We start from the raw sequence: 20741 nt of genomic DNA, 5'->3' as shown, positions 1-20741 counted from the left end.
TCAGCACAAAGCTGCAAGACAATAAATGATGCAATGAATGACTTTCCTCCTGCCTGGTTTCTGACTCGAAGAAGTTTTTTTTTTTACCAAGTTGTCCTACTAGAGGATACGTTTCTTTAATTAAGATGTTGATTTCAACCACACCTTGTGCACAGGGGTACAGTCATGCTGAAACAGAAAAGGGCCGTCTCCAAAGTGAGTTGGAATTGTCTAAAATACCTTTGTATGTTTTGAAGCATTAACCATACCCTTCACTGTTCCCAAGGGGCCTAGCCCTAACCCTGAAAAACAGGCCCAGAACATTGTCCCTCCTGCACCAAAATGTACAGTAGACACTGTGGAGTCTGGAAGGTTGTGTTCTCAAGGTATCCACCAATTCCACATTTTTCCATCAGACTGCCCAATAATGAAGCGCGAGTCATCTTTCCAGACAGCACATTTCCACTGCTGCAGAGTCCAATGGTGGGGTGCTTTACACCACTCCAGCCAACACATGCTATTGCTCGTAGTTATCTTAGACTTGTGTGCAGCTGCTCGACCATAGACACCTGTTCCATGAAGCTCCCTACACACAGTTCTTGTGCTCTGAAGTGAGTGATGCCACAGAGGGTTCTGTGCTATGTGCTTCAGCACTCGACAGCCTCGCTCCGTGTGTTTGCATGGTCTACCGCTCCAAGATTGAGCTGTTGTTGCTCCTTTACGCTTCCACTTTGCAATAACAGTACTTACATTTGACCTGGGCAGGTCTACCAGAGCAGAAATGAACTGACTTGTGGCAAAGGTGGCATCATATGACATTGCCACGTTTAAAGTAACTGAGCTCTTCAGTATGACCCATTCTACAGTACTGCCAGCATTTGTTAATGGAGACTGTATGGCTGTGTGCTGAATGTATGCACCTGTGAACATTGGGTGAGACTGAAACTGCTGAACTCAAGTTGTTTGGAGGGGTGTCCACATATGTCTGGCCATATAGTGCAGTTATCAGAAAAGTAGTGTAGATGACAGTTGGAAAGCTTGCATTTCAGCAAACAATGACGAAACATTTACAATACACATATTTGCTTGCTTACTTTTAACCCATTATACAAATATACCCAGACCATAGCATGTTCTTCAGCTAGTACAAGACAACATACTCTTACATCATTTGTTTCAGTTTTCCCCCCTTGCACTCCAGTTTATGCGGCTAGCTGCGTTATTCATAGGTAATACCACTGACAATTATCTTGACCACAGTGACTTCATCCTTTAGCCCGCCGCCAGAAGCATGTTTCAGATGAACTTGGCTCTTAATGAGATGATTATTGGCTTCATTGAAATGTGAACTGATGTAACTCAGTCTTGACATGGCTTTAAATTATCTCCATGTGAGTTGCACATTAGCTATAATGGACTAATATTTTTAAAAAACAATTTTAATGGCACTAGAGCATACATGGGGAATGGAATTTGGCGCTTTAGATGTCTAAACATGCATTTGATTCTCTGTAATTTTCATAAGAAAAAATTTATTTGAGATGGACTTCTACCATTTCTAACCAGAAACTAGGGGGATTAACGCACTCTGAACTTCAGTGTGTGGCTACTCATAATGGTTAACACGTGCAACTTAAACATATTTTATTTACCTTAGCCAAATTAATTGCTCAATATTGGATAATTCAACTTTTGGACACTCAACCTGTTTAATAATTAAGAAGGTGTGTTGAACTGTGAGGGAGTCAAATGTTTTGTCAAGACCAGGACATGAACTGCTTGAATGCGTTAATTCATCATAATTTTGACAGTGAAGGAGTGTGAATTAGGCAGGGCCCTACTTTTTTTACAAGTTACATTCACGATCCATTTTCCACAAGCAATTGAATTGTGGCCATTGTTGGAAACTTAATCCAAGAAATCTGTCAGTTCAGCCCCCATCTGTGACTCACTGGGTGAGCCTGAGCTGAGCAAGCTACTTATCCTGCTTGTGCTTCAAATTGAACATGTATCTTATTTTATAATATATATATGGTAGCTATTGTGGCTGCTTTACAGCCTCAAGGAGCCAAATTCAATTCATGGCCAAGCCACAGTCGTGCATTAGCACATTTTTCCATGCCTATGTACTCTGATATCCATCCAAACGGCAAGCGACATGCAAGTAAAGTAAATTGGCTGCCCGCTATAAGACAATGTGGACGAGTGCACCTTTGAATGTGCACCGAGGCCGATTGGCATGCTGTCCAAGTTTTTCTTTATGCTGACAGGATACATTTAGGTACACATATGCACGCCAAAACTGGGCTAGTTAACGTCAATATTAAACTTATAAAGATGTTCTCAAGACTGTACGAGAAAAACTATGCAAGACATGGAAAGCAGGCCACACATCTGGATAGTGAACTGAAGTCCAGGTGCTGTGCAGCCACATCACAATTTCTCTTCCGATAAGCTCAGGTCAGTGGGCAGAATGGTTTGTGCATCTATTTCACTTGCATTTTCATAATTTGCCCTAGCTGGACGACAGATTGAGTCAATAAAGGGACTAATAAAGAAAATAACTGAGAAGTAACGTGAGCTCTTGCGAGTGTTGAATTTCAAATTCATGGTCAGATTTAATTTGCATTACATTTTACTTTCTCGTTGAAAATGTTTAAATGAAAAAATGATAATTTCTCACAAGTATCACAGATAAGCCTGAAACTGTCAAGATGATTAATCTGACTGAGGGTCCCTGAACAGCGTCTAGCAAGTAGTGGCTTCAACTCTGTTTCCTCTGTGACAGGGTCGAGCAATTTTGACTGCAAAGCCCATACTGTATTACTAGATAAACATTTGGTTGAATTGCAGTTTAATATACCATTCCCACTATAACAGTCCAGCATCTGCATTACTCATGATGTAGTTAAAAACTGAGAAATTAATTCCTTTAATAGCAAATGGTATCTGACAAGTTGGGATGGGATAAAGTTGTTGTACTTATCACAGAATTTCCTGCAAAATGGGGTAAAATGATTTAGAACCAATACTGATGCTTGGGCTGGAAGGGAAGATTCATTTCAACAGCACAAAGTAACCCCTAGAGGGCAGTAGTACACTTCACAGCCAGCTTTACATGTTCAATCTTTATTAACAGGATAATAACAGCTTTGCAAGCAGCAGGTGTTTCAAAACCAAAGTGCCTTTGGCTTCTGCCATTTCAGAGCAGTAATGATATAAACAATCTTCAAATACCAGGCACATAATTTAACAAACAATTTTAGAAAATAAACTAACAGGATAATGGCATAACATTAGTTACAAAATACTCTTTTACAAAAAAAAACAAAACAAAAACGAAAAAAAAAACAAAACAAAAACGAAAAAAAACAAAAAAAAAAAAAATCAAAAGTTGATTTGTTATTCATTTTAATGAAAATCAAAACTCTACAGTGTTTTACATTCAAGCTGCATACATTAAATCTTTTGCCAAAATGGTGCTTTTAATATACAATAGTTTGCAAAATGTTATAAAAACTAATATTTACTACTATTCCTAACTGTAAATGTAATTATATTAGATACGCTGGTAGTATTCAATGATTATTTGTATCAATGCAAAACTATTATCTGGATTGTTTGATTCTTTGAAAATATTTCTAACACTGAACATTTTTAAATAATACTGCCAAGTATCTGCTTTCCAATACAGTTACATAGCAAACATTTGCTGTTTAAAGAATAATGGAACCTTACAAAAGTTACTCTTAGAAGCCTAACTTATAAAAAAAAAGAAAAACAAAACATAAAAATAAAACAGTCTCGGCAATATTCTCCGTAACCGAAATTTCTAATGACCAAGAAGAGGCGGCACTCCACAGCCATCCTACGGTCACTACAAAGCTGCTTTTTTCAAGGTGCCATAGTAAGTGCATTCAGCACCCTCCCAATAAATTTAACATTTGCTGAGTAGCACACTGTTCCCATAAAAAGATCACTAATGGGCTCTTTATAATAAGATGTTAATCTATATAACACATATAACACTCAACATGCCTCCCTCAGTACAGAGTGCTGCACAGAACTGGCCTTTAGTCAATATGCCAAGAACTTCAAATGTTTAACATAACAGTGTATATACTGCAAGAAGTAAGTGAGATAGTAAGACACAGCTGTAGGATTTTTCAGGGTGTCTCCACATTGTCTCTTCATAACTAGGCAATAAGCAGACAGACACAGGGAACATAATCAATCAGCAAGTAAACCCACAGGCTCTAGGCTTTGGTAATACATTTGCGATATGTAAGGCCGAAAAGGTAAGGCAGGTGAGAGGGTGGAGGGCAGAGAGCTGGGGTATTAGAATCAAAATGTCTTTGTAGACACATTTTCAAAGTCACTTAAAGGCAGATTTGTAGTAAACAGAAGGTGCTGAAGGGCAGCTCCTCCACAGCTGTAGGTGTCAGATCACATGGACTCAAACTCATCAATGCGCTGTTTTGTGTTCCCTTGCCGGATTTGACGCAGAGTCTTGTATTTGTCACGCCCTGCTCGCACATTCTCTGCATGGATCATATCATTCTGTGTTTTCTTAGTCTCATCTCTGGCATTGGCAAGTTCTGAGCTCAAAAGCTATGAAATGAGGGAAAGAAAAGAAACAGGTGATGAATGAGCAAACCAATCTAAAAACTGACAGTGAGAAATCATAAAGTTCAAGGAACCTAAATGCATAAAAAGTTAATGAGAGGCACAGTTGAGGGCACTACATAACCAAGAAAACCCAAAACAGATTGGAATATGTAGGAGAACTGAGAAAATCTTAGGAAACTAGAAAATGGCACCTGAATGACATAATCAGAATGATTAATAAAAAAGAAAATATTAAACAAATGAGATTTAGGCAGAGATTATTTTACCTTCAGATGTTGCTGTACACGTTCATTCTTTTCTGCCTCAGTCATGCGTTCCTCCTCACTGCGGTCCTTAATTGTGCCCTCTGAGGTCAGCTCAGCACTGGCTTCAGCACTGTTTTCATCATTCTCATCATGCTCATTTTCCGCATGCAAAGGTTCTTGAACATGGGTCACTATCATCTTCTTCTGAAGCTCCTCTTTGGTTTTTTCTAAGTCTTCCTGGACATGCACTGCCTATGGAAATAACACAGTGTCTAGGATTAATTTATAGGTTCAAGACAATCATAGTCAGATCTATTATATAAAAATGGAGGAACAGAGCCTCTCGCCTGGTCTTGGTAAGTCTCAAGGTTCTTCTGTGAACCCTTTCTTAATATATGCATATAAGAACTGCAAACCTTGTACAAACTGATCCGACATCCTAATTAAAAATATTTAAGTTCAGGGTTGGTTTCTGCCATGTGCACAAAAATACTGCAAAATGGCTGAAAAATGGATAGATGATTGGAAATTCATAGCATTAATAAAAACTTGACAAAGAAAACAGAATATTCACTTAATCATCAATGATTTTTAAAATCAAGGCTGAATGGTTAGCTTTTACAGTTTCAGGATTTTTACAACTCCTTTGACAACTGATTCAATATGATGGCTACAAATACCCTTTTGTATGAAAGGCGGGTTTTTCTTAACATTACAGTTAGGGATGGTTCTTTTTGGGCTAAATTCTTCAGACAACAATATACAGAATAGTATCAACCCAAAGCAAGATTTAAATAGTTTCCATGGATAGCCAGCCACTTTGCCTTATTTCCTAGAATATGCTACAATGAAATCCTACACATACATGTGCATTTTGCTATGATATACTGTATAACACAAAGAAAAAAGTCACTTTCCTGCAATTAATTTTAACAACTATACATATAATAGGCATTCAACTCTTTCCTTAAAATTCATATGCTAGCAAACTCAAAAATAGATGCAAACAGCACTATATTAGCCAGCGTATTACTCTAAAGGTAAGCGAGACTAGACGGGAGATTGAAAACAAAATGTAATACAGGTATGCTGAGCTTTGCATTCCTTAGAACCCTAGGGAATTCATGTTACTCTTTACAAGCCCAGGAAGGCTCAAGAAGGCAGACAGAGACTCCCGGGATATTAGATCAGAAGAGCCTTGCAAATGAAAAGGTGGGATCACAGGGAGGGACACGACACACAACTCCGGGAGACAACTGGGAAACTGGAGGAGTGAATGCGACTTGTAGTTGTGATTATTCCAAAACAGTTACTTCAAGAGGCGCTTCCTGTGACCATAACATCAGAAAGGTGATCCTTCTGAAAGTAAGGCTGTGGATCATTCATTGTTAAATAAACATGACTTTTATGTGGCTTAACTCCTATTTGGCGAGTTTGTCTTGGTCTTGCTATCTCAGTGCCCATTACTAAACTATTCTTGATATTGTTACGATCAAGTGGCAACAATTACATTCAGCTTAGTGCAGTATCCTACCCTTATTACGATTTCCATCTTCTTCTTTTCCTACTACTTTGAATATTATCATCGTCATTTTTTGGTGCAGCCTTGGCATTAGTACCAGAAAAATGCAAAATGTCATCATTAGTGGCAATATATGGAAAAGTGTGCCATAAATCATGACATTATTCATTTTCAGATGTGGCCTCCTACCCCTCATTGGGAGTAGGTGTAGGAAACTTTGTAAATACTTCTCATGTCCTGCTGTGAGGTAGGACAAATTCTTATCATGGGTCACACTTTTAGAACAATTCCTAAGAGTAATTCTGAGATGCAAGATAAATTTACGATCACAGCACCAGTCTTAAATTTTTAGTGCAACTGTAAAGAAAAAAAGTAATACTCTGTTTAATTTACATATCTTCTAGTAGGAGAAGATATTGCAATTATATAGCATTTTTAAGACACTCAAAGTGCTTTACATAGGGATTGCAGGAGCCACTTCAACACCAATGTGCAGCATTCACCTGGATGATGCAATGGCAGTCATTTTGCGCCAGTACACTCACCAGACATTAGCTACGAAAGTGGTGAAGGGATGAGAGAGACAGTTAGGGACAGGGAACGATTTAGGATGATTAGGCTGTGATGGGAAATTTAGCCAGGACATCGGGAAGCACCCTACCTCTTCACAAAAGTTGCCCAGGGATCTTTCATGACAACAAAGACTCAAGATCTTGATTTTACATCTCATCTGAAGGAGAGCACCATTTTTACAGCACAACATCCCCATCACTGCACTGGGGTATTGGGATCCACACTCAAGACCACAGGGTAAGCGCCTCCTGTTGGCCTCACTAACAACTCTTCCAGCAGCAACCCAAGCCTTTCTTTAAAATATGCCATAAATACTTTTTCATTATTAAGTAGTTAATTATACATTAGAAAACAATACAGTACATAAGATTTTAACCTTACACAAATCAAAGTCAGGTTCAGAGCTTTCATGAACAAAGTGACTCAGGAATACTCATATGTTAAGATCTATTAAAATTTCAGAGAATTTCCTGAGTTGAGTTATATGTGAATGAAGGCTGAAAATTGCTGGGGAAAAAAAATAGAATGCCACAACATCCTCAAATACCTATGCTGACTTTTATTTGAGGAAACGTATCACAACAGACTTGAGTAAACAGCTTAATCACTTTAACTTACAGTTGCTTATTTTTAAGAACAGCTTTTTCAAAGTGTCTGGCTATGGAAACTGAACAGACTTAAAAATAATAAAACTTCTCTCCATTCTACCAAACAAAGAAATTACCCATGCTATTTTCTCCCAGATGTGACCATCTTCATAAGGGTAATTTTCAAACAATAATATTAGTAGTCCACTTGTCCAACTCTGTAGTAGGGAGGTATATGGAGCTAATATGGTAGAAAATTAAGTTCACAGAACTTGCCAAAATTATAGAATGAAGCAGCATGCATGTTTGAATCCTTGCTACTTCGTATTTGCGTGATGTTTTGCAGTTTCCTATTTAGTGTGTCAGTTGTATCTTTAAATCTTCTTTGAGATTTCAATACATTGTACAAAATAACAGTTACATTAAATAGTAAGTTAAAAGTGAACAAATACAGAAACGGAAGCATAACTGCTTACCAGTACATTCTCCTTAGACATAGCACCTTTCAGAATCCCCACCCACACTTCCTGTGAATTTTGTATGTGCACTTTATCAACCCTGAAAACTGCTCAACTGTTAACTGGAAAACTTCCAGAGAAAATTAACCTGGGAACAATGCATAACATACCTTATGACAGCTATAGTCACATAACAAGTTTTTTTTTTCTCTGTTAGTGGGACATTCATAACTATATCATATGTCTCATTATAAGCAGATTTTAATAAAGAAATTAATCTTGCACAAGGTGTGATAAATTTTAAAACATTTTTATAAGCAGGATACCAAAATTGTCACATTGTAGAGTTCTAACATGAACAAGCAGTTCTTTCTATATACTGTATTTAAGTGTAAAGTATAAGGTTGATATTTTAGACTCCTCAAAAAATGTGATACTGAGAGAAAAATAAAAAAAAAATTACTTTTTATTGCTCACACTGTAGAAAAATACTGAAATTTACTGACTTTTAAGTTACACTGATATACTGTATGTTTTCAGTGATAAATACTGTATATGCTTTCTACTGAGGCATAAGATACAGTATATTCTGTTGTCACTGTTTCTCCCATATCTTTTTTAGATGCTTAGAATTTAAACCCAGAGTTTATTTTAGCTGTCTGTAATAGCAAAAATGTTCTCATTCACATTAACCAAGTAATCGGACAGAGAGTCATGCGTTTTTTTTTTTTGGTATTACATTCAATGTGAAAATACTGTAGACTTCATAAATTTTGGAATACTAAATTATGTTAAAATTTTTTTAAAAAATTATCCACCCACAACCAGATTTTAAACTTCACATTTCAAAGTGAAATTCAACTTTGTAACCCAGTAAGGCACTGGCCATGCCGAGAGTAAAGCCATGTGTACAGAAGGAGGTGTGGCTAGTTCTGAAAGCATTTAAGAAATTTCACTAGACATTGTAGTAACGTGATATATTCAAAGACTGAAACACCTTACAAGGGTTTCCACTGACTAAAGGCAGTCACTCTGCCCGCCTGTTTATTTTAGTAACACAATAACAGGACATTTGGGAATTGCCAATTATAATTATGTTTTTGAAAAACCCGAAAGTATGGAAAATATCACAATGGGGCATCAAACATCCTTTCAAGCAAACAGGATTTTCCTGCCGTAGAGAAAATAAGCCCACCCAGCACAGACGTCCTCCTCCCACCTTTGCACAGGTTAAAGGTCACCTGCAGTTAAAACGTTAGCTGTATTATAAAGTGTCAAAAAAAGACTACAGCATCCCACCTCTGTTTTTTTATGCTAAGACTGTCTGTAAATATTCACAATTCTTATATCTGAGTAAACTTCCACATTGTTGCAAAGAAAAAAAAAGGACAAGAAAAGTGCATAAAAGTATGAAAGTGACTATCTGGAAATTTGCTTAAGGGATAGATGTAATGTTTAGAAATCTTTACCAAGTATTTATTTTATAATAAATCCATCACAATTCACGAATCTCAAGTTTTATGTCTTTTCTAGTAACATTTATCATTAATGTTTGCTGAAATTAAGGTCTGCTAACACAACAAGCACAATGATATACAGGTTGAGTATTCCTAATTCAAAAATGCATGGGACTGGAAGCATTTCAGATAATTTTTGAATTTGGTAATATTTGCATATATACTTAATGAAATATCATCGGCACATGTAGTGCACAAAGGCAGCAAAACCAGCTAAATATGACTCAAGCGTATAATTATTCATAGAATTTTTACTGTAGTGATTTCTTAATGGCTAAAGGAAAGGAAGGCATGTGAAAGAATGTGGTTGAAAAAAAAGTGTTTATTAGGTTGGGAGATTCAAAACAAGGGAGGCAAAGTGTGAGGGACAAAACTGGTTCAGAAGAAATAGCAAACCGAACTATGTACATTCTTCAACACCCAGCTATGCTATTACGCGTGTTACTTTCAGTTTGCCACACTGTTCCTTCTCTCTGTCATCTCTCTCTGGGTGTGTTTGGTAACTCTGTACTCATATACTTGGAGTCTGACATTAGTCTGAGCCACCCTGCCCATCGCTCCAGCTTGTGCCATCACACTCTTTTAACTTGTCACAGCATTGCACTGCTGCATGTCTGGTAGTTCTAGCAGAGTCACTACAATATGGCAAGCATATTAAAACTGAAAAGTGATGAATATAAGATATAGACTATATTTTAGCTCCCTTTAAAGAGGGCCAGTGTTGTGTATTTGCACTGAAGAACGTTTTTGCTTTTTCTTAAGTTTATATCAGCTGCTTGTTGTCACTTCTCAGTAAACTGACCAACAAGTCAGGAATGTTTCAGCCCACTTTCACTTTACCATGCCGGCTGTGCTGGAAGCCATTAACCACCTGACCAAGGTGCAACATTTAGTATTTTGCATTATATGGGGTACATGCATAAAACTGAACATGCTTTTCCCAACATAAAAGGCAATTGGCAGCAGTGTCTGGTTTTACTGATGAAATTGGTGCAATTTATTGAATTCCTATTGCAATAAGGGCACCTACCAAGAATAAAGCTACTTTTGTTAACTGTAAAAAAATGACATTATGTTAATCCCCAAAATGTAGAGGAGAGGCACTACAATTTATGTTCCCTTGAGTTATGCAGCTACGTGTGGGAGAATCAATTTTAATGGTGCCACACATCACTTTTGAATTGCCATACAGCTTTTATTGAGTCGCTGCACAGGGGACAAAGCTTGTCAACTGTGTTTCATTGCTTAGAGGTGCCTGATGATTCTCAGTGGTCTCCAATACTCCAAACCGCCCTGTCATTAATCATGTGTCATTTTGTTGCAGCAGTCAATGCTTTGCAAGATACCCCAAATCCCAGATGGTCAGTAGTGTGTCTTAGCTTCACAGTGGACACATTATTAAGATTACTGTGATTTATAAAGGTAAATTGTATAGAAATGTGTGCATGCCAGGTTTTGTATATGTGCTTTTATTTGGCATACACATTTTCATGGTTTTTGCTCTACACATTTTGACACTTGATTTCAAACAAAGCTTTACAAAAGCTACTTTTGAATTTTCCACAGCACTCAAAAACCTTCAGATTCTGCAGAATTTCAAATTCTGGAATTTTCAGATTGAGGATACTGAACCTGTACCTGGAAATAAAGAAAAGTGTAATCAAGATGACCCACTGTAGGGATTAGATCTTGAACCTACTTGCACTGAAAGTAGCTAGACAAGTTGTCGATTCTGGCCTATGAGCAAAGCACAAATAACTTGTCAATGCAAATGAATAAAGCCTTGTTGTGTAAAAAGGGCAACATTGTCAAAGTTTAAACATACTTTACAAACAGTCAAGATTATTCAAAACTTAGCATACCTAGAAGAAAGTACTGTGTGTCTTAAAAGCAGGACTACTGGTAGAACAGGTATAAAGTGTCTCACCTTCTCTTGCCACTCTCTAGCCTCATCCTCCTTCTTTTTCTTTGCATCTTCTAACAGTGAAATTTTTGAAGTCAGTTCTGCAAGTTCTGTGGCCTGAAAGGAGAGATTGTTAAAGACAATAATTACAGATAGCTGGAGTAACAGCAAAGCAGTAAAGCCTCAAAGTGCACAAAAGCAACCTACTGGAGCACACGAATGCATATTCTTCACCATCCTCTCATTACATTGAGCTAATAGGCTGGCAAGCATTGGAAGAAAGACTTAGATAGTTGTTGCTCTTTTCCTAAACTTCATATAACTTTTAAGTTATACTGTGTGCAATCACTTGTCTAAACCCAGTCTAAACTTTTGTACTGTCTGCCAGAACTTTATTACAAAATGATTTTTCCTTTTCCACGGTTTAAATAGAACAGTTTTTCAAGATTTTTATTTTTAACAAGCCATTCCTACTTAATGACAAGTGACACTTAAAGTTTAACAGTTCTCTTCTAGTTAATGATAACATCATCACTGAATCAGTCCCATAAGAAAGACATAGTGTGTTTACTTACCAAGTGTTCTTGGTTTTTCATCTGGCTCTCAGCTTGCTGCAGAAGTGCAGTCTTTGCCTCTTCTGCAATCCTGCGTTCTTTATCCAATCTCTCAGCGTCCACTTGGGCTCTTTTTCTCTCCAATTCTAAATCCAGTGCTCGTTGTGTCTGCTGCTCCAATTCTGAGGAAAAAAAAGATGACCTCCATCAAAGAAGAGCGAAAACAAATGCACCTAGGAGTGGACCCACTAAAATAGGATACTTTCTTTTGGGACTGCTAAGTTTTTATATGGAAGTACTTTTTTGTATTTTAGCAGCATGACGGAAATTATCTTCAGTTATTTAGGCTGGCATCCTTCAAAATATAATCAAATCCGCTTAAAAAAACAATTCAGGGTGATACTAAATCAAAGCCTCATCTAAAAGGAGTGGGCACAATGCAGAAATTTATGATGGAAGCAATGGCATTGTATTTCACAATGCAATTTTAAGACAACTCCCTAAAATCAGATGGTTATATATTGACATTTCTTTCAAGTGTTACATATAAAATGAATCATATAAAATGAATCATAAAACACCAATTAGATAAAGATTTGTAATGATACATCAAGAGTCAAATGCACTTGAACTACACTGCCAATTCTCAGGAATCAGCTCAATTGTTAACTTAGAACAGCAGAAGCTATGAAATAGCATCAAAAATTAGCAATATAAACCACCTTGCTGGGCTTTCCTCGTCTGCTCTTCAATCTGCTTTAGCCTCTCCATCAGCTCCTCCTTCTCACGTTCTATTTTTTCTTTCTCCTTCTCAGCAAGTTCTCTCTTCTTCTTTTCATTTTCAAGTAAAGCTCTGTAAATTAAACAAACTTTATTCAGACTGGGCAATCCACAGTAAAGCTTTCCAATTGTAGCATTCTGTTGATATAATTGAAACAACCAGTACTAGCAGAATGTTGATCAGCACAACAGTGAACAATTGATGGCTTCTTCGTCTTGGAGTTTGTGATTGCACTTACCTTTCCATCTGTTTCTGATGCTTCTCCTCACGGGCTTGGGCTTTCATCTGCTGCACCTCAATGGTATCAGGCTTGCGACGGCGCATATACAACTCATGATTTCCCATGCACAATGCAAGAATGCGCTTATTGATCCGTAGGCGAGGTGCATAAAACACAAAGTCCTAAAGTAGAGGTGAAGACAAGATGTCAGTTCCCTCCCTCTTGCATTAATGGAAGGCTATTTGGCCAACACACGTGTTTAAAAAATTCTTCATAGATATGCCAAAACTTGAAGACTAAACAATCCTAATCCTAACTGTTAGGTACTTATTCTTTTTCTTCTTACATACTACTGTCCTTGAAAATGTGGATAGAATTTTCATTTTCCTCTTGAATAAAAATTCTTTAGAGAAGAAGGTACTGGTATTTACATACCAACATTATAAACAATGTACAAAAGCTTGTGGATAGTAATAACATTCACAGCACTGCAACTGTACAACTACAGTATTAATGGTTTGTAGTGAGTTCTAATCATGTAAATTAACCAGGAAAGCCAATAACTGCAAACTTAAAAAATGAACAAACTGATTAAAATTATAAAATTCCTCCAAGTAAAAATTAATTATTATGTTGGTTATTGCCACTCTACTCTTTAGTGTAATCAAGCATAATCATAAATTGTTATGATTTAGCTAAGGTTCCATCTCTGGCTTTGATTTTGTTCATTATTATTTATATTTTTTCACTTGATTTTTGCTAATCAAAAAGGTACCAATGTTACAGGTTGCTCCTCATTTTAAATTGGGTGTTGTCACAATTTAAGCGAGAACCAGTTTGGTTGAATTCTTGCACATTTTTTCCTCACTTTTAAAAGTCAAGCTCTCTTGTTAAAAGTTGTTGAAATTATTTTTTGCTGTCAAAATGTACTCCTCCAATTTAGCAGATATTTAGTACTTGTCTATCAGTTTATTTTCTCTGATGTTTTTCTTTAGTTTAGTTTCTCAGGTTATTTAAATTTATTCTGAATTGTAATTAGCACACTTAGTGTAGTTGATCTTTTCCAGTTGGTTTGAGAACTGCTCGTTTTTGTGGCTAATTATTTAATTACTCTCAGCAGTCTGTCCTTAGTAAGTGGATTAATACTCGTTATTAATGACATCTCTTTATATTATTACATGTATACTACTGGATAAGCCAAGAACTTTAAGATCCAAAACAGATATAACGTATTTGGTTCACCCTGTAATCTCTGTATGGAAAAAAATGACAATCAGAGGTACACATCAGATTAATATCTGAAGCACAATTCTCTAACTCTTAATAATTAATGTAGATTATATACAAGGGTTGCTATTTCATTATGCACTTAGCTTTCCCTAATAAATTAAGTACTAGGGTGTTGTACCATGTTAGCCATTATGAATGTAGTGAAAAGTCAAGCAAAATGACACCTTTTATATTGGCTAACTAAAAAGATTACAATATGCAAGCTCTCCTGAAGAAGGGACCCAAGTTGCCTCGAAAGCTTGCATGTTGTAATCTTTTTAGTTAGACAATAAAAGGTGTAATTTTGCCTAATAAGTGAATAAATCCAGCAGTCAACAAAGTGTATGAAACACCAAGCTGAAGTCTAGACAATATTGGTAAAGAATAGTTGCGCAAATTTTATAGTTAAGAACAAGCTCAATATTGTGAGTGACTTCATATCAGATCTGGGGGGACATCCACAAAGATATCTCCAAGGCACTTCGAACATGCCAAAATACAACTTGGGGCATCTTTCATTGCACACTTCTGAACCAGCAACCGAGCTATTTCTTCATTAAGGACACTGAATCTTCACCTTTTAACTGAGGAGCAGGATTTTACATGAGGCAGCACACACTTGTACAGTATACTAGCTTTCTTCCTTTTTGTCTGTTTTATTGGCAGTATATGATTGCGTGCCTGCATTTTCTGGTCAGATCCCCAAGCTGTCTGATCTAACTTAAGTATATCATAGTGACTGAAACTTTAAGGCAGAACCCCAAACCGCCCCACTATATTAAGAAATCATGTAAAATTTGCAAAATATTGGAAAAAGAAAATCAAGAAGATGAAAAACAATACTAGCACGTATTTTTTTCCACTTCAGGCAACTTCTGAAAATTAATGGTTAAATGCATGCTGATCCATATTTTTCTAATTCTTAAATTCTGTAAAGCAAGTATGTCCCTAAAGGTCCATCTCAATAAATTTGAGTATAATCAAAAAGTTAATTTATTTAAGTAATTCAATTCAAAAAAATGAAACTCCTACTACAGTATAACGATTCATTACAACACAAAGTGACGTATTTCAAGCATTTATTTATTTTCATTTTGCTGATTATGGCTTACAGGTAATGACACTGAGATGCACCTGTACATTGCTGGTCTTTTCTACGGCATTGAGTAAAATAAATGTGATTCAGTATCACGTTATATTTCAGTCCGAATACAAATGTAAATACTATTTCCCCCAGTTTTTAAAAGCAAAACAAGTACTTTTTATGTTGGCAACAATCTATCTGATTCTTTCATAATTGATTTGTAACATTAATCTCCATACTATGTTTGTTAAACCATCTCACAAGGTGGTCTAAGTTAGTATGCAACATTGTTCCCCTTCTCACACAAATACAAGCTAAGGCCATATCAGCATGTGCTAATAGTGCAATGCAACGGACCCAAACTGTTTTTTCTTGTTCTGCATGAAAACTACATGGACTAAGTAATTCCAAGTTCCCATAAATCAGAACAGTTTATAAACAATGCAAAAATGCTAGAGGCTCAATTTGTAAATGATGCTATCCAGACAACTGTGGAGCTAACAGGAAGATGCATCAGCCATAAGAATATTTTACATAAAGGTGAAACTGGCAAAATATTTGCTTGTTTCATTTAAGTAATGGTTCTGTGACCATACTTAAAAGTAAGAGAAAGTATTAAAGCCTGTGATATCTCAACAGTGTTGGGGAACAGTACTTGTTAAAGTAACTTACTTGCATTACTAATTACAAAAAAAAAAAAACCCTGTTATATAGTACCTATAAAATGAATTGCATTATAAACAGTGTGTTTCTTCTTTTGTATGAAAACTGCACATTCAGCATGTGTTACTGAATGCTAAGCTTATATAATGAGACTCACCAGAAACTTGGTAATTTTCTTGTGTTTTTAAATAAATTTAGTCCTTCATGTTCTGTGATGTAAATAACATCCATCTCCTTTTTCCGTCCCCAAACATAGGTCCCTGAAGATTTATGGTATGAACACTATTCACTGCGCTACCAGATCACATTGTTTCAAAATATCTGTAACAGATAGCTGGACTAAACCCAAACTTATACATTTATAGGTTTCTGCTACTGGATTGCAAGCAGCACACTTTTTTTGCTTGGCTATGTGATTGTGCCCAAAAGACCGGGATACCACAAATTTGCTTCTTACCTTACACTTAGCATTGTTGTAATAATCACTGGCTCCTTATTACTCTAAATCAGGCAGATTAAATTTACCCCTCAGCGCATACAGGATTAATTGTATACCTATAACTCTGATGCAATTCCTTTCACTTGTCTGCGTGCTACACTTGTAATTAACTTCTTCCTCACTAGCTCTCACCAGATGGCATGTGCACAATGCTACACAGACAGCAGCAGGCAACGTCTTAATAAGGTAAATACTTGTGCGAAATTCTGCAGGAATTATTTTTCTTTGGAATAGGAATAAGCTTCCACGGTAATGTAGTAACACATTTTTTAAGGTATTTATACTTCAGTAAAAATTACTGTGCTAGGTTACTCGTTACTATAAAAAATAATGTTTATTAATGTTTTCCCATAACCGACTTCGTTCTGAATTTTTACATTCGGCTTATCTGTGGGTGACCTGTTTTATATTGTATTTTGGTTAGAAATTCAAGGGCTGGTGCATCTACAGATTGGATTATTCAAAAGTATCGGCAGTAATTTTTAATGTTGGGTATGTTCTTTCACTGCTTCAGTTAGACTCGCATTATAAAAGCAATACAACAGGAGCATGAATATCTCTGAAGAGAATCCACAGACCATTCTATGGACCATATTACCACCCACGCACTTACATTATGAAAATCAGTAGCAACTTGACAAGAGTTTAAACATCTTGAACTGTTCTTTCTAGTAATCTGTCACTGAAATATGGAAAAAGATTAAAAAACAAAACGTTACTACTGGATGTAGCAGGATTACGCATAACAGGTCTCACCTAGCCATAATTTTATACACTCTGTGAGTATCAGGTCGATTTCCTTTTCTGTTGGCTAGTCAGATTATAATATTAGTCTTACACTTCATATCTCCAAATAGACTCACTTATTATTTGCATAAAGGGTAAGGCATTAATATGGAGAAAACATAAAAAAGCCTGTTTTGATACAACGTATGGAAATATAGTTAACCAGGCACACTATGACCTTAATGAGCTTACGAACAGTGATATTTCTCTTTTTTTTTTGTAATGGGATGTGTAACTCCTAATTTGTCTTTGTGTATACAAAAACAAGTAGCTCTGGTTCAATAGGTAAATACAATTCTGTAGAAAAAGTAAAACAGGGCTTTCAATAACAATGGAATTGGGCTACTGTGAAAGAAAATACAGGTTTCAGCACAGTAATGAAGAATGACACTGAAAATAGGACTGGACTGGAGCAAGCAGACAGATTTCCCCATTTGATCCTTATCGTTCAGAGCATGATGTATTTGTGACTTTTTGGAACAATTTAGGCCTGGTCTTGTTTCAAATAGCAAAAAACTATTTGCAAAACAGCTTGCTTAGTTTTTAATAAGTATTTTTAGCCTCTCACCTTAAACAGGCTAAATATCCACACAGCTTTAAGATGTTTCAGAGACTACAATACAAATCTCTTGCCATATTACCTATATTGATAAAGGTATCCGAGAAGGTCAAAGTTAACCTTCTGTCCTTGCACACTGACACATACCAGATTGTCTATGGATCAAACAGACTAGAGGTAGATGCAGTGTTGCTGGAGTTTCATGAAATAGAAATATAACTTGGCTGGCATAAACACGTTATCTTTGTCGCTGACTTGCATTTGGAGCGCTGCAATACACTTTTAATTTGTTTAAGTTCACTATTAATTGCTTTTCTGAAGATCCAAGTAAGAAGTCAACAGTGAACCTGTATTTCTCCTAAAAATCCAAATAGAAACTTGTGTGAATGAGCTGAATGAAGTCGGAGAGTGAAATGTCAGAGGTTGGAGTGCCAAAAATTCAAATAGCACATGAACACAGCATAAACTCTTACTAGAAGTAACAGTGAAAAAAATGTTAGGCCGAATGGATCTTTTTTTTTTTTAATTGCAGGAACTGATTTGGAAAAAATGGACAATATCACAGTTCTATTTCAGGCAGAGGTCTTTTCAAAAAAGTCTTTTTAGCCATTTGCCATGACTTGGGGACCAGGGAACTAAACCAAATTTAAAGTAACAGAACATTTTTATGGATTTCACTTTCTCTACTAGCTTGTTTTTCTTTTTTCCAAAATTTTAATACAATTTCACCTTCCTTAAAAAAAAAAAAAAATTTGACAAGGTTGTCATGTGGCATTTGTGCATATACAAAAAATATCCACCATGACAGCATACACAAAACACTCATGTGGGTGGTGGGCATGGCTAGCATTAGATTACTTCTGGTATAGAAACACATCAACATTTGAAAAACTTACAAAAAAGTTTCCTTTGCAGTAAATGTTAAGAAAAATAACGCATAAAAAGAATTAAATAAAATGACACAAAATCAATGTATATACAGTATTTATAACACAGGCATGCCTAGTTTAGTGTTAAAAACAACTCACTGGAGCCTTCTTGTCAATTGGCTTGATTACAAACTTCTTGTCATTAAAGGAAATATTTCTAATTTCACTCCATGGGAACCCAATTTTAGGTGTCATCCTTCAAAAGAAATAAAAAAAGTTAAAATTAAAGCAGTTGATGCTGTTTCAGTAAATTCAAAAATGATGAAGAAAGGTTTAAAAATAAGCAAAAGTCTAGGCGCAAGGCCTACTCTAAAACATTTTTAAGACCTCTTAGGAATAATGTCTATATATTAGAAGGATTAATTAAACTTTTGATGAGATATTTTATTTATGGTCCTAAATTAACTAACTACAAGGTCACCATAAATCATTCAAACTTAATAAAGCCTAACTTTATTTCAATTAAGCACATGCTTCAAACCATTCCTGCACATAATATTGGAAAGAAATATGAAAAATATCATATCTCATGCCTTGAACTATTTTGTGAAAGCTGAATAATAAAATTAAGCTTGATGATTGCATACTACAATTGGTTAAGTAAGACATTCTAGAAGCATAAGTGTAACAGAGGAAAGCTTACTTGTCAGTTTGCTCATAGATATTAAGTCCAAGGGCATCAACACCTAGCCATAGTTCTGATCCCTTCTTGTTCTTGATGCTGAAGTAATTAACACCATACATTTCCAGATCCTGGGCAATCTTGAGATACTCCATCATGGAGTCCTCCCTGTCCAAACAAAGAAACAACAAGTAAACTTTCATTATTATAAGAGTGTTTTATAGTTTCCTGCATACGTTATGATGATCAATGGTGCCTAATTTGGAGATAAAATAATAAATGTAAATCTCCAACTTCCCGACATTTACCTATTTGATCATGTTTCTGGCAGGAATCAATGCAGGTAAAGCTCCTATTGTATGGAAAATGCTGTAAGGGAGCCATACCTATCACATATTTCTTGATTGCAATTGGGAATGTTAAACAGCCCCGATACCTTCATTGCAAGACAAGATTTTTTGTGCTCAGCATTGTAATTTCTATTTTGCTATTAAATCCATTCCATTTGACAAATTTCATATTTCCACATGTTCACTAGTTTAATGTGGACAGTTATTTACACTTAAACTTAACACAAAAGTGAATGTATGAACAAAATATAAAAAAATATGTAAAGCATGATCAAAAAGTTCTGTCTAACTTACACAAAGTAATTCATAAATTAGATTTTGATTTTTACTCAGTCACAATTGTACCAGTTTGACAACTGGGTGTTTCTCGCTTTTGTACAATTTCTGGTAAGCATCTTATTGCCATTGAATAAATTGCCAGTGCTTATGAAAACCCTGCATATTCAATTAAAGAATTGGTCTAATGAAACAGATCTATTTTTATTAATCATTTTAGACAAAACGAGTCTTTCTGTTATATGTGTTAGTTTTATTTAATTCATAAATAGACAAACATACAGCATAGGCAGTTGTGTGAATATATAAACACAAAAGTTTAAAAAGGGAGTTCCAAAACTGAGGTGGCTACAATATACTAAAACACATTTAGTGCCTTTTGCTATGGCAAGAATCTGTTTACAATGAAACCATCTCTCCATAACAAAGATCTAAAGGCATGTACAAACAATATTTATCAAAAAAACGGTCAGGCATACGACTGTTACAAAGGTCAACATAGCCAAGCTAGAACATAGCATACCGTAGCATCCCTCGGTGCTCCTCGTGCCAAACTTGAATGCGCTCCTCCCACTGCTCCTTGTTTAATTTATGCTGTTCTAGCACCCTGTAAAACAGAAAAAAGTTTTGTATCTAAAACAATAATCCTGCTTACTGGGTACTGCAGAGTAGCAGAGATTCTTTTCTGAATCATCCTGCTAAAATACAGTAAGGTAATGTATATGGTATATAGCCA

The 20741-nt window shown here is 35.9% G+C and overlaps 1 protein-coding gene across 1 annotated transcript in view; it reads right to left on the bottom strand.

Moving 5' to 3' along the window:
* Positions 1 to 3092: 3092 nt before the first annotated feature.
* The window catches only part of msna (moesin a), a 64417-nt gene continuing 46768 nt past the window's right edge, over positions 3093 to 20741 (bottom strand). Inside the window, exons 5-13 of the mRNA XM_039766342.1 lie at positions 20529 to 20612; positions 19401 to 19547; positions 18857 to 18953; positions 12987 to 13150; positions 12690 to 12820; positions 11989 to 12149; positions 11438 to 11530; positions 4875 to 5105; positions 3093 to 4590 (exon numbers count right to left, since the gene is read on the bottom strand). Coding sequence (XP_039622276.1) covers positions 4426 to 4590; positions 4875 to 5105; positions 11438 to 11530; positions 11989 to 12149; positions 12690 to 12820; positions 12987 to 13150; positions 18857 to 18953; positions 19401 to 19547; positions 20529 to 20612 — 1273 coding nt within the window. The 3' untranslated portion in view covers positions 3093 to 4425. The remainder of the gene's footprint in view (positions 4591 to 4874; positions 5106 to 11437; positions 11531 to 11988; positions 12150 to 12689; positions 12821 to 12986; positions 13151 to 18856; positions 18954 to 19400; positions 19548 to 20528; positions 20613 to 20741) is intronic.

Source organism: Polypterus senegalus, chromosome 10 (assembly GCF_016835505.1).
Source record: "Polypterus senegalus isolate Bchr_013 chromosome 10, ASM1683550v1, whole genome shotgun sequence".
Classification (NCBI taxonomy): Eukaryota; Metazoa; Chordata; class Cladistia; order Polypteriformes; family Polypteridae; genus Polypterus; species Polypterus senegalus.
The sequence above is the reverse complement of the archived record's forward strand: the minus strand, read 5'-3'. Positions and strand labels throughout refer to the sequence as shown.